The sequence below is a fragment of the Salmo salar genome, chromosome ssa07, assembly GCF_905237065.1.
Source record: "Salmo salar chromosome ssa07, Ssal_v3.1, whole genome shotgun sequence".
NCBI classification, from domain to species: Eukaryota; Metazoa; Chordata; class Actinopteri; order Salmoniformes; family Salmonidae; genus Salmo; species Salmo salar.
Window position 1 is genome coordinate 23,831,795 of NC_059448.1, and position 16,635 is coordinate 23,848,429.

The window sequence follows — 16,635 nt, forward strand, 5'->3', positions numbered from 1 at the left end:
TTTTCTAAATGATCAATTAGCCTTTTAAAATGATAAACTTGGATTAGCTAACACAACGTGCAAATGGAACACAGGAGTGATGGTTGCTGATAATGGGCCTCTGTACGCCTCTGTAGATATTCCACGAAAAAATCTGCAGTTTCCAGCTACAATAGTCATTTACAACATTAACAATGTCTACACTGCATTTCTGATCAATTTGATGTTATTTTAATGGACAAAAAAAATTAGCTTTTCTTTCAAAAACAAGGACATTTCTAAGTGACCCCAAACTTTTGAATGGTAGTGTATATTTCTTAATTCCATTCTTTTACTTTAAGATGTGTGTATTGTTGTGAATTGTTAGATACAACTGCACTGTTGGAGCTAGGACCACAAGCATTTCGCTACACCCGCAATAACATCTGATAAATATGTGTATGTGACCATTAATATTTGATGTGAACAAAGATGGCATCTCAACTAGATTTGAGTTGAGAGAAATTAGGAAAGGTTGTCCAATCTCACCGTATCTGTTTTTAATTAGTCAACCAATTTCTTAAATTATACAGTTGAAGTCGGAAGTTTACATACACTTAGGTTGGAGTCATTAAAACTCGTTTTTCAACCACTCCACACATTTCTTGTTAACAAAGTATAGTTTTGGCAAGTCAGTTAGGACATCTACTTTGTGGATGACACAAGTCATTTTTCCAACAATTGTTTACAGACAGATTATTTCACTGTATCACAATTCCAGTGGGTCAGAAGTTTACATACACAAAGTTGACTGTGCCTATAAACAGCTTGGAAAATTCCAGAAAATTATGTAATGGTTTTAGAAGCTTCTGATAGGCTAATTGACATCATTTGAGTCAATTGGAGGTGTACCTGTGGATGTATTTCAAGGCCTACCTTCAAACTCAGTGCCTTTTTGCTTGACATTATGGGAAAATCAAAAGAAATCAAACAAGTCCTCAGAAAAAAAAATTGTAGACCTCCACAAGTCTGGTTCATCCTTGGGAGCAATTTCCAAATGCCTGAAGGTACCATGTTTATCTGTACAAACAATAGTACGCAAGTATAAACACCATGGGACCACGCAGCCATCATACCATTCAGGAAGGAGACGCGTTCTGTCTCCTAGAGATGAACATACTTGGGTGCGAAAAGTGCAAATCAATCCCAGAACAACAGCAAAGGACCTTGCTGGAATATGCTGGAGGAAACAGGTACAAAAGTATCTATATCCACAGTGAAACGAGTCTTAAATCGACATAACCTGAAAGGCCGCTCAGCAAGGAAGAAGCCACTGCTCCAAAACCACCATAAAAACTACGGTTTGCAACTGCACATGGGGACAAAGATCGTACTTTTTGGAGAAATGTCCTCTGGTCTGATGAAACAAAAATAGAACTGTTTGGCCATAATGACCTTCGTTATGTTTGGAGGAAAAAGGGGGAGGCCAACCGTGAAGCACGGGGGTGACAGCATCATGTTGTGGGGGTGCTTTGCTGCAGGAGGGACTGGTGCACTTCACAAAATAGATGGCATCATGAGGTAGGAAAATTATGTGGATATATTGAAGCAACATCTCACCTCATCTCAAGATGTACTGGTCCCCCGTGGGAATCGAACCCACAACCCTGGCATTGCAAACACCATGCTCTACCAACTGAGCCACACGGGACCACTTATGAATGCTGAGCTGCAGTCTATGAACAGCATTCTCACATAGTTATTTCCCCTCTTGTCCAGGTGAGAGAGAGGGCAGTGTAAAGTGCAATTGAGATTGCGCCATCTATGGATCTGTTGGGGCGTTATGAGAATTGGAGTGGGTCCAGAGTGCCCTTGGATGATGATGTTGATGTGTGTCATGACCAGCCTTTCAAAACACCTACAGATGTGAGTGCTACAGGGCGAAAGTCCTTTAGGCAGATTACCTTGGAGCTCTGGTCTGCTCATGCTTTGAGAACGCGCCCTGGTATTCCGTCTGTGTGATTGTTAACCTGTTTAAACGTTTTGCTCACATCGGCCACGGAGAGAGAGATCACACAGTCCTCCAGAAAAACAGGGTCTTTCATGCTAGACAGTGTTGTATTCCTCAAAGCGAGAATAAAAGGCTTTCAGCTGGATTGGGAGTTCTGCATTACTGGGCTACTCGCAGCTGGGTTTCCCTTTGTAATCCGTTATCGTCTGCAAGCCCTGCCACATACGACAAGCGTCGAAGCCGGTGTAATAGGAATCCACCTTCCAACTACATTGTCCTTTTTCATGTTTGATGTCTAGTCTGAGGTCGTAGCAGCCTTTCTTGTATGCATCCATGTCCATGTCCCATTCCTTGTAAGCGGTAGCTCTAGCCTTTAGCCCAGAACGGATATTGCCTGTAATCGATGGTTTTTGGTTTGGATACGTTCGTATAGTCACTGTGGGGATGACATCGTCTGTGCACTTACTGATGAACCCTGCGACTGTTGTGGTAAACTCCTCAATGCCATCGGATGAATCCTGTAATATATTCCAGTCTGTACTAGCAAAACAGTCTTGTAACCTCGCGTCTGCTTCATCCGACCACTTCCGTATTGAACGCATCACTGGTACTTCCTGTTTGAGCTTTTTTTTGTAAACAGGAAGCAGGAGAATGGAGTTGTGGTCAGAATTCCAGAAGGGAGGACGAGGGAGGGTGTTGTATGAGTTTCTGAGGGTAGAATAAAAGTGGTCTAGAGTTTTAGGTCCCCTAGTGGAGCAGGAGACGTGTTGGTAGAAGTGAGGGAGGACGGTTTTAATCTCCTCACGTCACAGTCTCCGCCCGCCAGAAACACTGCCACTGGGTGAGCAGTTTCTTGTTTGTTTATGGCCCCATACAGTTTGTTGAGTGCCAGAGTTGTTGTTGTCTTGTGGGGTTATGTAGACAGGCATGATAATTACGGAGAACTCTCTTGGTAGATGAAAGGGTCTGCAGCATACCATGAGGTATTCTATATCAGGTGAGCAAAAGTTATAGATTTCCTTCACACTGGAAGCAGCACACCTGTTGTTATTTATGAAAAACACACCCCTCCTCCTTTAGACTTGCCCGAAGCCTTCGTCCGATATTTGCCACTGAATGGAGAATCCACTAATTACTATGTGTATAGTGTCATCATCTAGCCAAGTCTCTGTAAGACTCACGAACGAAGCTCATCCATCTTATTCTGAAGAGACTGGACATTTGCCAACAGAAAGGAGGGGAGCGCCGTTCGGTTTTCTCATTGCCTCAATTTCACTAGGGCTGCAGCTCATCTACTGCGTCTACGCCTGCAGCGTTTTGGTAGCCAATGGAACAAAAGAATAGGGACCGGGCAACAGCTGAGTTGGAGTCGTATTTGAGGTCGAAATCGTGGTTAGTAACTGTTGATCTGATATCAAGAAGTGCTTGGGGTCATATATGATAATAGTATGAACTTTCTGTACAAAAGAAGTAAAGATAATTCGTAAGATTTCGCCCTTCTCAGTCAGCACCATATTGTCCAATTTTTCCCTTAGTGAGCTTTAATGCCAAGGAGATTAATATATCATAATTATACAAATCTTACTGAGATAGGGCATCTCCCCATAGGTCACGATCTCATACAGCAAGATGCCGAAGGACCACACGTCACCCTTGGTGGTGAACTTTCCACTGGTGATGGCCTCAGGAGCTGTCCATCTCAAAGGGAATAATGTGTTCCCTATTGGTATATAATACACACCAGTCCAATTGAAATGCAGACTTATAGAGCTATCTCTATGATCAATCTCCCAGGCGTTCGCAGAGCCAGGAAACTGTGGAGTGAGATACAAGATCAGAATATCAGCAGACAATTTGAGTCACTAACAAACCTAACAACTGGAATCTGTCTTTTTTAATCAGTAAACCTCCTTATTAAAGGCCCATGTAGTGAAATATCAACTTCTCAAGCTGTAAAAAGATGCTCTGAGCATACCCGTGATATTGTACAACTACTTTATTTAAAAAAAAATCATAGTTTCAGTGGAAAATGGAAATAGGTTTTATTTTGTGTTTAAACACTTTTTCTTTCCGTTGACCACAATAACTTTTTGGAGGAATCACCTAAGTATTGAATTATTCCCTCCATATGAACATTGCACAGTGTCGTGGAAATTCTAACCAATCAGGAGAGACTTTGTTATTTCTTCAAACAATCAATCTCTTTTAATAAGAATTGTAATAATGGAGATGGTCGACCCTACACTCTGAGGTGGAATGTGAGAGCTCGAATGACACAGGGAGTACAGAACCCTTATATAGTCAAGCTGTCTTATGCAAGCATGTACAAAACACGTGATCTTGGTATGTGTGTGTGTGGAGGACGAGACGAACCTGGGGTACAAGGTACAGTAACTTGGAAAAAGGTTGTCTCATTCTGTAGTAACTGCTGGTTATTCTAGTCTTCTAGTGAGGACAATAGGTGTCAGAACAGTAGGAAATCTCGATAAGTCAACAGTTCCCCCAAACTGAGCAAGCAGGCGCCTTTGCTGTCTACCTAGATGATATGGGGTTTCACACCCTGTCACGTCCTGACCAGCAGAGGGAGTAATTTGATTAGTATTTGGTCAGGACGTGGCAGAAGGGTATTTGTTTTGTATGGTTTAGGTTGAGTGTGAATATTGTAGGGGTGTTTGGTTTAGGTAGTCCAGGGTTTTGAGTAATTGTTCTAGTGTTAGTTTTCTATGGTGTTCTAGTTTGTCTATTTCTGTGTGGTCTGTGTGGCTCCCGATCAGGAACAGCTGTACGTCGTTGTTCCTGATTGGGAGTCATATATTAGTTGCTTGTTTTCACCTGGGGATTTGTGGGTAGTTGTATTTCGCACTGCTGTGAGTATTAGCCTGTGAAACTGTCGTTCTTGTTTTTCTGTGTTCACATTTATTTAATAAAATATAATGATGAACATGCAACCCGCTGCGCCTTGGTCCTCTCTACCCAACGACAACCGTTACACACCCACACACATACACAAGCATGAACCTTTTGCCCAGCAACAGGCCCTAGCCAGGACAACAGTTTAAACAGGTGCGCAGGATTTAACACTTTGCTCTGTTTTCAGTAGATTAAGAGGAACCAGTTCATTCTCTTCTGACTGACAGGGAACCATAGGTCTCGCCTGTCAGCTCTTGGCTGTGTCCCAAGAACATCATGGGATCAGTGGAGGCTGGTGACTTGAAAAATTGAGGAGGATGGGAGACACACGGTATAGGCGCGGAACGCTTGGAGACGACAAAGTGTGTTTAAAAAATCATCAAAGACGAATTATTTGAACCTAAAGCATTTAATAAAGACATTTATAGTACAATATTATGGGGAATGGGAATGAGAGGGCTACTTACACTGTGTTGGGAAGGGATCACAGCAGTGATTGAATGAGGGTATGAGGCATGAGTTGAGGTGTTCAGAGGCTTGAGTTCAGTGCAGGACAGGATTTGACTGGGAAGACATAAAACAATAACACAACACACTACACAGTTAGACAAAAGAGCTAAGAATGAATTAGTCCAAGCAAGGAGTAAAATCATTGATGTGTAATAATGTGATTGTGTATGTGATTGACTCTACATACAGGAATCTCATCCAGAACGCCGCAGACCGTCTGGTGTTCAACCTTCCCAAGTTCTCTCACGTCACCCCGCTCCTCCGCACACTCCACTGGCTTCCAGTTGAAGCTCGCATCTGCTACAAGACCATGGTGCTTGCCTACGGAGCTGTGAGGGGAACGGCACCTCCGTACCTTCAGGCTCTGATCAGTCCCTACACCCAAAGAAGGGCACTGCGTTCATCCACCTCTGGCCTGCTCACCTCCCTACCTCTGCGGAAGCACAGTTCCCGCTCAGCCCAGTCAAAACTGTTCGCTGCTCTGGCACCCCAATGGTGGAACAAGCTCCCTCACGACGCCAGGACAGCGGAGTCAATCACCACCTTCCGGAGACACCTGAAACCCCACCTCTTTAAGGAATACCTGGGATAGGATAAAGTAATCCTTCTAAACCCCCCCCCCCAAAAAAAGATATAGATGTACTATTGTAAAGTGGTTGTTCCACTGGATATCATAAGGTGAATGCACCAATTTGTAAGTCGCTCTGGATAAGAGCGTCTGCTAAATGACATAAATGTAAATGAATGAGAGAAAATTGATAGGGGTACTCACAGTGCTTGTAGGGGAAACATTCAATGTACCAGTGGATGAGCGGGCACATGAGACATGGCTTCAGTTCATGTCAGTCAGGAGAAAGTTGACAAAGGTAGCAGAGTGAAGTAGCCATCACCTCTTAATCAGGGAACAGGAGGGGACTTAGCTGTTTATACAAATGGCAAATACATTCCATTACAGCTGCGCCATCGTAGGTTTGGACAACGAGTTTCTCTACGAACTTAAACTCAGACATCTCAAAATTCATGAAGTCAAACACAGACTGCGCATCTCGCCCACTTGACACATTAAAGTAGCCCAAGAAAGGTTCCTGAATAAAGCCCTGATCATCCACATATCTGACGATAACTGACAACTGCAAGCAGATTGGTGGCACCATAGGTCTCAGAGCGGGGGGGCAAATTTTAACAGTTGATCAGACTGAACAATCGTCTCGTTTTCATCCAATACAGCATGTCAGATTTCTAATGTTTAGGTGTAGCCTGCTGACAACATTTATGTCATGAGTTTTTCGTTGTGTCTGTCCGGAGTGATTATGTGTTATCATCTTTGCTAAATAAATACCGTAGGAAAGTGGAAAGCCTACCTGAGCGCACGGAAAAAATGCACTGCGCCAAGCTCTCTCTTTAATCTAACTTTTAATGGTGTAAGGGTGCGTGCTGGTGGCAGGGAAGTCAGGCGCAGGAGATCGAACTTGGTATAAAACGGAGCAGTTTAATAAGTGCTCAAAAACTCAGAAAACCAAAATATACAAAATAATACAAGTGGGTACAAAACCAGTCGCACACCAGAACATATCTTGCACATAGCTTACAAACAAACAATCACCGACAAGGACATGAGGGGGAACAGAGGGTTAAATACACAACATGTAATTCATGGGATTGGAACCAGGTGTGATACAAGACAAGACAAGACAGGTTTTGCTAATTGTGGGAAAAGTTACATTTTAGTGTGTAAGCAATTGTAAAAAATTGTAATCTCTTTAGTCATACACATACCCCCCAACATCCCCTTGAGCGGGCAATCATTGCTAATGGTTTGCTAGGGTGTGCACTAATGAATACACCCCAGAACGAACATTGTACATGGTAAGCCTAAAATAATGGCATTTTTTTTTATGTATCAAGTGATAAAGGACTTTTGAAGTTGCCTGTTGTTGGCATTATTTGTATGACTAAAGAGACATAATAAATACAAAATGCAAACGTGTTCTCTTTAGTCGATATGGCTACTGATACAGACTAGGCAGAATGGGCTTGTAGCCTAAAACTAAAAACTATATGTCTAATGACATTGGAACATTAAAAACTTTAAACAAGACCACTGAATAAAACTGGGTACTGGGCCCGCTTTATTTGAAGTGCATCCTATGAAGGCTTCATAAAGCACTACATAGATGCTTCACAAATTATCTATAACCGTACATCATGCTCTATAAAGATGTATAATGTGGCATAGCTGTATGACATAACCATACATTTATTTGTTCACATTGATTACTCTTTTCTAGAGCATGAAATATGGTTATAGAGGATTTGTGGCCCATTTATGTAGTACTTATAAATCCTACAGTATATGATTGCTTTATGAAGCCTTAGCCTTCATAAGATGCACTTCAAATAAAGCGGGACCTAAAACAGAATAGAATTTGTTCCAAGCGTACCTGTTTTATTGCTGAATGATAGGCTAGGCTTAAGCAGAATAGCTGGCTAGTGAAGCTGTTAATTGCCATTGTTGATATCACTTTCCCAGAGACTTTAACTGGCAGTTAGCTTTAAGTGACTTAGCGTCCTCGATGGGACGTAACAGACTCCGTCATATATTCAATTCCTCTTCTATACTTGACAATTCCTCTTCTACACTCTTCAATTCTCCTTCTATTATTTTTAATTCCTTTTCTATACTCTTCACTTTCTCTTCTATACTCTCCAAATCCTTTTCTATACTTTTCAATTCCTCTTCTATGCTCTTTAAGTCCTCCTCTATGCTTTTCAATCCCTCTTCTACACATTTCAATTTCTTTTGTATTCTTTTCAATTTCTCTTCTATACTCTTCAACTCCGTTTATTCTCTTTTCTTCCTCTTCTATCATCTTCATTGTCTCTCTTATTGTCATTAATTGTTGAGGAATGTCATCAACGGCTCTTCCATTGTTGTCTACACATGTCTTGAATTCCACATATATTCTCTCCAATTTCAATGCTCTTCTCCGTGATTCCACATTGATTATTCTCTTCAATTCCTCTTTCATTTTCTTCCATTCCTCGTTTAATATCCTCAATTCTTCTTCTATTTTCTTCCATTCCTCTTCCATACACTTTAATTCCTCCTCTTTTTTCTTCATTTCCTCTTCTCTTGGTTGATCCGGAGCATGTGCTTAGAATTACAGAGGGAAATGCATACATAAGTTTGACTGTAATTGGCCAAAAAGAGTTTAGATGAAGGAAGCATAGTTCAGTTTAGCCAAGCAGAAGGAACATCTAGGGCCACAAATCTAGATGGACTAAACAGGAGCTGTTGAATTCAGGATAATTGAAGACATATAGGAGGATCCTTTAAGATAAGTGATGCTACTGTAAGGGCTGACTGTATAACAAGTATTTCAAAAAGAAAAAATGTTGTTATCGCTCCAATGCAGCCGTTTCTTTCTCAATATCAAATAATTTCTGGATTACAATTAAGTACCTTACAGTGATTGTTTTAAAGTAAAATGGTAAAAAAATAAGAAAACAAAAACGGCTTCTTAGCAAAAAGCAATTTCTCAAGCAAGAATTTTCCTAAGACTGTCTGGGAGTGGTCTGAGTGAGGGACCTATTTGGAGAAGCCTATTGGGAGGAATATGTAACCTTAAAACTAGCTGTTATTGGCAAAGAGTAGGGCAACCTCTCTTTGTTATTGGTCTATTTTTTCAAAACCCCACCCATGCAAAACAAGCTAAAATTTCAGGCAGTATTTTCAAACAGCTCTTACATCATTTTCACAATTATTATTCCAACCTAATAGTGTGGAAATATATAGAAAACACTGGAAACATATTTTTTTTTACTGCACTGCCCCTTTAACTTACATTTCTTGTACATAAGCAGATACACACTCTGTGATCTAGTGGAAATAGAAAAATAATATTAAAACTGTAATATTACAAAAAAAAGTAGTTTGACATGATGTTCTCTGGAAAAACACACACACAACCTCAAGAGATGGAAAACACTGACATTTTACCTTTCATTATTCATATGACTGATTGATTGTGGATTGGGCTGTAAGAGAGGAGCAGTATGCATTACAAATAGTATACAAATTGCAAATCATTGTGTACATCGGCCTACAGTATATTGAGGGTGGTGTCTATTGGTGGTGTTTCAATACATTTTGACGACACATAATGTTTCACACTGAAACAATCAATATTCAATTGACAAGAAAACATACCTGTGTGACGTAGGTGTCATCGAACACATACCAGTTGTGATTCTGATAGGACTTGATTCTAGAAGTGTAATGTCCACCTCTTAGACTTCCCACATGGTCCACAACTGCATAGAGTTCATAGTCACAGTCCTGTTCAGAGACATGGAGTAAATCGAAAGGTCTGTCATGAAAAGAAAAATACCGCCATCGTTTACATTTACGAAGCTGTTTTCGGTAGGCACCGGTGAAGGACCAATGAGAAAACACGTAACCATCTGTTTTCCTTTTATAGTGCTACTGCCTGAATACATATACAAATGTGTCGCCTATATGAGAAATAGTGTTATAATAGCACCTGTCCTATAAAGAAAGTATCTCTAAATACCTTCGTCCGTAACGTGTGAGGAACATCCACACAGCAGTCATTTTTGACATATGACATCCTGCGGTAGTCAAACTCAAACCTCTTGAGGAGCAGAGTCAGAATCTCTGGGGGATGTTCCATCTTACATGCCTGGAGACACAAAACAAACACACACTATCAGTCTATCAGTATAGCCATTATCTTACATAGTCTAAAGTGTGTTATCTTTTTGAGAAGCTTTTGGTACCATTACGGATTAAGGATTTTGATATGATTGAATATTCTCAACATCACAACTCACAATGGTTGAATCGGTTTTCTCATTGCATTGGTCACAAAACATCCCACCGACAGTTGAAGACTTGAAAAACTCCTCAAAACCTTCCCTCTGTAAACACACACACACACACCACACACACACACACACACACACACACACACACACACACACACACCGTTTACAAACAATACTTCCCCGCAAAATCAAAAACCTTTGGAAATGACAAAAAATACTTGAAGAATATTTTCCCTACCACACTGTAGGTTTTGTTAGAGTCTGATGGATTTTCCATTGAGAGCGGGAGAGTCCAGAATGGACCAGTTTCATCACTGGTCACATGACCTTCTGAACATCTCATAGTGTGTCTCAAATGTCCTTTGAAGATCTAAATGCACAAATATGCCATATAATAATATAGAAGTCTTGTCATGGAAAATATTGTTTTTATACCATGTTCAGTTGCAGGTTTTTTTCTAATAACATGTCAGTATAAATAATAAATAATACTATACCTTAGACACACAAGGATTGACCATGCTTAAAATATTCTCAAAATATTCAGCAGCGTCCCGTTGCTCGTATACTGATGGGTAAAAACAACAAGTCAAAACACTCCTGCGGTAGGTCATAATGCAAAGGATATACTTTTTCATTTATATAAACTAATATCATTTATAATTGTTTACTAATGTATTTTTACTAATATTATTTATAATTTCATTCATTCAAATGTATTAATATAATTTAACCTTTTACTGCAGTGGGCTAAATCAGGGTCACACACAGTGTTTCTTGGTAGTCTTAAACAAATCTACTTTGAAACCAAAGAATTCCCCTCACACACATGGATATAAGCTTAAAAAAGAATACACCTGTACCATGTCAGATATAGAATTGAAATGTATAAAATGTTTAGTTTGCATCCTAATATTATACTTGACATACATCACAGAAGACTGAAAAAATATATACAGTGCATTCGGAAAGTATTCGAGACCCCTTGACTTTTCCCACATTTTGTTACATTACAGCCTTATTCAAAAAAAAAAATGATGACAAAGCAAAAATAGGTTTTTAGACATTTTCGCAAATGTATTAAAGGTAACAAACTGAAATATCACATTTACATTAGTATTCAGACTCTTTACTCACTACTTTGTTGAAGCACATTTGGCAGATATTACAGCCTTGAGTCTTCTTGGGTATGACGCTACAAGCTTGGCACACCTGTATTTGGGGAGTTTCTCCCATTTTTCTCTGCAGATTCTCTCAAGCTCTGTCAGGTTGGATGGGGAGCGCCGCTTCACAGCTATTTTCAGATCTCTCCAGAAATGTTCGATTGGGTTCAAGTCCGGGCTCTGTCTGGGGCACTCAAGGACATTCAGACTTGTCCCAAAGCCACTCTTGTGTTGTCTAGGCTGTGTGCTTAGGGTTGTTGTCCTGTTGGAAGGTGAACTTTCACCCCAGTCTGAGGTCCTGAGCGCTCTGGATCAGGTTTTCATCAAAGATCTCTCCGTACTTTGCTCTCTCTGTGGGACCTTATATAGACAGGTGTGTGCCCTTCCAAATCATGTCCAATCAATTTAATTTACCACAGGTGGATCCAATCAAGCTGTAGAAACATCTCAATGATGATAAATGGGAACAGGATGCACCTGAGCTCAATTTTGAGTCTCATAGCAAAGGGTCTTAATATTTTTGTAAATAAGGGATTTCAGTATTTTATTTTTATTACATTAGCACTTTGTCATTATGGGGTATTGTGTGTAGATTGAGGAGGAAAATGTTTTATTTAATCCATTTTAGAATAAGGCTGTAACGTAATAAAATGTGGAAAATTGGAAGGGGTCTGAATACTTATTATTTTTTACGTTATTTGACCCCCTTTTCTACACAATTTCATCATATCCAATTGGTAGTTACAGTCTTGACCCATCTCTGCAACACCCCTATGGATTCGGGAGAGGCGAAGGTCGAGTGACGTGCGTCCTCCGAAACACAACCCCGCCAAGCCACACTGCTTCTTGACACAATGCACGCTTAACCTGGAAGCCAGCCCTACCAATGTGTCTGAGGAAACACCGTACACCTGGCAACCATGTCAGCTTGCATGCGCCCGGGCCCGCCACAGGAGTGGGACAAGGCTTTCCCGGGCGGCCAAACCCTCCCCTAACCCGGACGATGCTGGGCCAATTGTTTGTCGCCTCATGGGTCTCAGCATGATACCATGCTGCGACACAGCATGGTATCAAACCAGGAACTGTAGTAACACGGCTTGCACTGCGATGCAGTGCCTTAGATCACTGCATCACTCGGGAGGTCACTGTATATATATTTGACATAGAAATACCGGATTTTAGGCATTTTCTTTTTTAAATGTTCATTAATGATGAAATTATTCAAAATATTAATATCATTCCACCCATGAGGCCACTAGGTCATTTGACTGCAGGAAAGGGATGTATTATACTTTTTTAAAATATATAATGCTATTAGAGCACTTGTATATATATCAAAGTTAGGTAAAATATATACTCTTTCTCAGCAGGATATCAACATCAAACTCACCATTTCCAATGCCCAGTATGGATAAGATGTCCTTTGTGTGAGTTTCACTTGTCTTTAATGTCTTAAATAGGCTTTTCAGGTGAAAATCAGCAGTCTTCTGATCTTGACCACAGTGACTGTGGATATAGATGTGATATCTATAGCTTCTCTTATTGCATATTATTATAGTTTAATGTATTGATTTTAGATTGTAATCATTGTGTTAAGTGGGGGACTCAATCAGAAAATGTAAATACCCAAACCTTTCCACAGCCTCTCTGAAGTCCTTAGTCATGAAGAGGACCTGCAGAACACTGTTCAAATAACAGGTTGCTCCTTGATTAACTAAGCCATTGTAGTCTAAAATAAAGAAAGAATAATGAATTATTGTAGTACCATAACTGATCCACTTCAGGATGGTAAGTTGGTGGGTGAAGACATCCCTCTAGTGGTGTGGGGGCTGTGCTTTGGCAAAGTGTGTGGGGTTATATCCTGCCTGTTTGTCCCTGTCCGGGGGTATCATCGGACAGGGCCACAGTGTCTCCTGACCCCTCCTGTCTCAGCCTCCAGTATTTATGCTGCAGTAGTTTATGTGTCGGGGGGCTAGGGTCAGTCTGTTATATCTGGAGTATTTCTCCAGTGTCCTGTGTGAATTTAAGTATGCTCTCTCTAATTCTCTCTTTCTTTCTCTCTTTCTTTCTTTCTCTCTTTCTTTCTTTCTCTCTCTCGGGGGACCTGAGCCCTAGGACCATGCCTCAGGACTACCTGGCATGATGACTCCTTGCTGTCCCCAGTCCACCTGGCCGTGCTGCTTGGGGTTTTAGGCTGGGTTTCTGTACAGCACTTTGAGATATCAGCTGATTTAAGAAGGGCTATATAAATACATTTGATTTGATTTGTCAGTATGTACATCTATAATGGCTTGATCTTGAGACAGAAACATACTTATTGCTTACCAAATATGAGGTCAAGTCTCATTTTAAACTTCTTCAAGATGCCTTTGTCACATCCTTTTTTCTTTGGATTTTCCTTGGAATTCATTTTTTCACGTCTGAATAATCAAAAAAAATTATGTTACAGAGAAAACATTAAAGCCATAATCTGTTAGATTTAAATGTATAAACCTCTTGATTTGGAAAAATATATTTAGGCCTACCTTACAGTAAACACATAATAGACTAATAATAAGAGTATTATTATAACAACACTATAACAATTATAACATTGTAACAACAATTATATAACTAGAACAATAACAATAATAACCACATTATAAATATAATTATGAGTATTATCAGGCTAAATAATTTATGAAATAACAATGCGAATGTCGTACCGTATCTGGGCTACTAGGCTACTTAGAGTTTTAATTTGATTTACAATAATTGTTCAGGCCTTTTTCGATAACCCGGCCCGTCACCCGTAAAGACGCACCATAGTTTCATTTTCGTTTTGAGGTTACTGTTGCAGCAACACTCATTTATGGACAGCGATATGGAAAATGTCGTCTGTAATGAAATCTAATTGTAGACCTCGCATATGGATTCAAATTCCAAATATTTGAAGATTCGCCACAACAATATGTACGCATACATGAATAACTTACTAGTAGCTTCAGCAGTGCTGAAATAAAGCCTGGAAACGGACAGCAGGCGTCTTACAACACCGATATACCGGTATGATTACTTGACTTGATTACTCTGTTAGTTTCATGTACATTTTAGCACTGAAATAACACAAAAAAAACCGTAGCCTACCAACAACTTACCGATTTCACCGATTTTTCAGCTTCGAGAAAGAGAAGTGCGACATATTTGTTTTTCAAAATTTCAGTTTCGATTTAGATTCGCCTTACCTCGCTTGAAATCTACAGTAATACGCATATGTGGCCAGATGTGGAGTATTGTATCCAGGCAACTGAAAAAAAATTAAAAAAAATATTGAGAGTTGTTATTAATAATGTGTATCCAAACAGATCCTATTAAATTAGTATTCAAATTCCTGATTCTATGATCCCCTCTCTCACACACATAAATATATATTTTTTAATGAAGCACAACGTTTAGGTCAAATAAAACGTCTAAGGGAGATTATAGAGCATGTAGCGAATTGTCAATGATAGAAGAGGAGAATAGACATTTCCAATCTTCCTTCTGGATCCCATACAAGGAGAACAGGCATGAGTATTCCAGCTGCTTGTCTGTATGGTACTCCTACTGTTCCCTAAATAAAAAGGTGAGGAGGGTAGAACACATCATAGGATAACCTCACATATCAGCATTATAATCAAGTTCATTTTAATTGATTTCACATTTATTTCCCTCTTATCAAATTATACTCAATACAATTGTAGTTTCTTTGTTCAGTGTGTAACCATTAAATTAGCCAACGGTCAATTCTCAGAGTGTGATGTCTGTGTTTGTTTGTGTGGTAGTTTTAACTGCATACCTGAGCTCTGGCATACTTTCTCAGTAGTTTTGAGTTTCTGCTGCAGCACTGTCTATAATGTTAATCTCTTTTTCTGTATTTTTTACATTTTTTTATTTCAACTTTATTTAACCAGATAGGCCAGTTGAGAAAAGTTCTCATTTACAACTGCGACCTGGCCAAGATAAAGCAAAGCAGTGCGACAAAAACAACACAGAGTTACACATGGGATAAACAAACGTACAGTCAATAACACAATAGAAAAATCTGTATACTGTCACGATTTTCGTATGATGAAGGAGACCAAGGCGCAGCGTGTGTATCGTTCTACATTTTATTATAACTGCGAAACTATGCAAGACATACAAATAAACTACTAAACAAAATAACCAACCGTGACGAAGAGGTGAAACATACACTACCTCAAAATAATCTCCCACAAAACCTAGTGGGAAAAACAAAACAAAACTTAAATATGATCCCCAATTAGAGACAACGATGACCAGCTGCCTCTAATTGGAGATCATCCCCCAAAAAACAACATAGAAATACAGAAACTAGAACCCCACATAGAAATACATAAACTAGACAAGGTTCCGGACTGTGGGCCGTCTCAGGAGGTTCCGAACTGTGGGCCATCTCAGGAGGTTCCGGCCTGTGGGCCGTCTCAGGAGGTTCCGGCCTGTGGGCCGTCTCAGGAGGTTCCGGCCTGTGGGCCGTCTCAGGAGGTTCCGGCCTGTGGGCCGTCTCAGGAGGTTCCGGACTGTGGGCCGTCTCAGGAGGTTCCGGACTGTGGGCCGTCTCAGGAGGTTCCGGACTGTGGGCCGTCTCAGGAGGTTCCGGACTGTGGGCCGTCTCAGGAGGTTCCGGACTGTGGGCCGTCTCAGGAGGTTCCGGACTGTGGGCCGTCTCAGGAGGTTCCAGGCTGTAGGCCGTCTCAGGAGGTTCCGGACTGTGAACTGTCGCCGGAAGCTTTGGACTGGGAACTGTCGCCGGAAGCTCTGGACTGGGAATGCGCACTGGAGGGCTGATGCGTGGGGCTGGCACAGGTGGCGCCAGACTGGTAACACACACCTCAGGGAGAGTGCGGGGAGCAGGAACAGGACACACCGGACTGGAGAGACTCACTGAAGGCCTAGTGCATGGAGTTGGGACAGGTGGACCCCAGACTGTAGACACGCACTTCAGGGCGAGTGCGAGGAGCAGGCACAGGGCGTACTGGGCTGTGGAGGCGCACTGGAGGTCTGGAGCGAAGGGCTGGCACAATCCGTCCTGGCTGGATGCTCACTTTAACCCGGCAGGTGCGGGGCACTGGCACAGGACGCACTGGGCTGTGAATGCGCACTGGAGACACCGTGCGTATCACCGCAAAACATGGTGCCTGACAGGTCACATGCTCCCTAAAGCGAGTGCGTGGAGGAGACACAGGACGTACCAGA

The 16,635-nt window shown here is 41.0% G+C and overlaps 1 protein-coding gene across 2 annotated transcripts; it reads right to left on the reverse strand.

Annotated features, from left to right (window-relative positions):
• Positions 1-6,865: 6,865 nt before the first annotated feature.
• On the reverse strand, positions 6,866-14,685 carry LOC106608839 (ubiquitin carboxyl-terminal hydrolase 47). 2 transcript variants are annotated; one of them, XM_014207012.2, is made up of 12 exons: positions 14,538-14,685; positions 13,726-13,820; positions 13,027-13,129; positions 12,791-12,906; positions 10,735-10,805; positions 10,476-10,607; positions 10,244-10,330; positions 9,964-10,092; positions 9,600-9,728; positions 9,390-9,427; positions 9,235-9,269; positions 6,866-8,543 (listed from the first exon to the last, which is right to left on the reverse strand). In XM_014207012.2, the coding sequence occupies exons 2-12, from the start codon at positions 13,808-13,810 to the stop codon at positions 7,951-7,953; spliced, it is 1,518 nt and encodes a 505-aa protein (XP_014062487.1). In that variant the 5' UTR covers positions 13,811-13,820; positions 14,538-14,685; the 3' UTR covers positions 6,866-7,950. The 2 variants fall into 2 exon arrangements, with proteins under 2 accessions (XP_014062487.1, XP_014062488.1); XM_014207013.2 differs by having other exon boundaries at positions 13,033-13,129; positions 14,538-14,684.
• Positions 14,686-16,635: the final 1,950 nt, after the last annotated feature.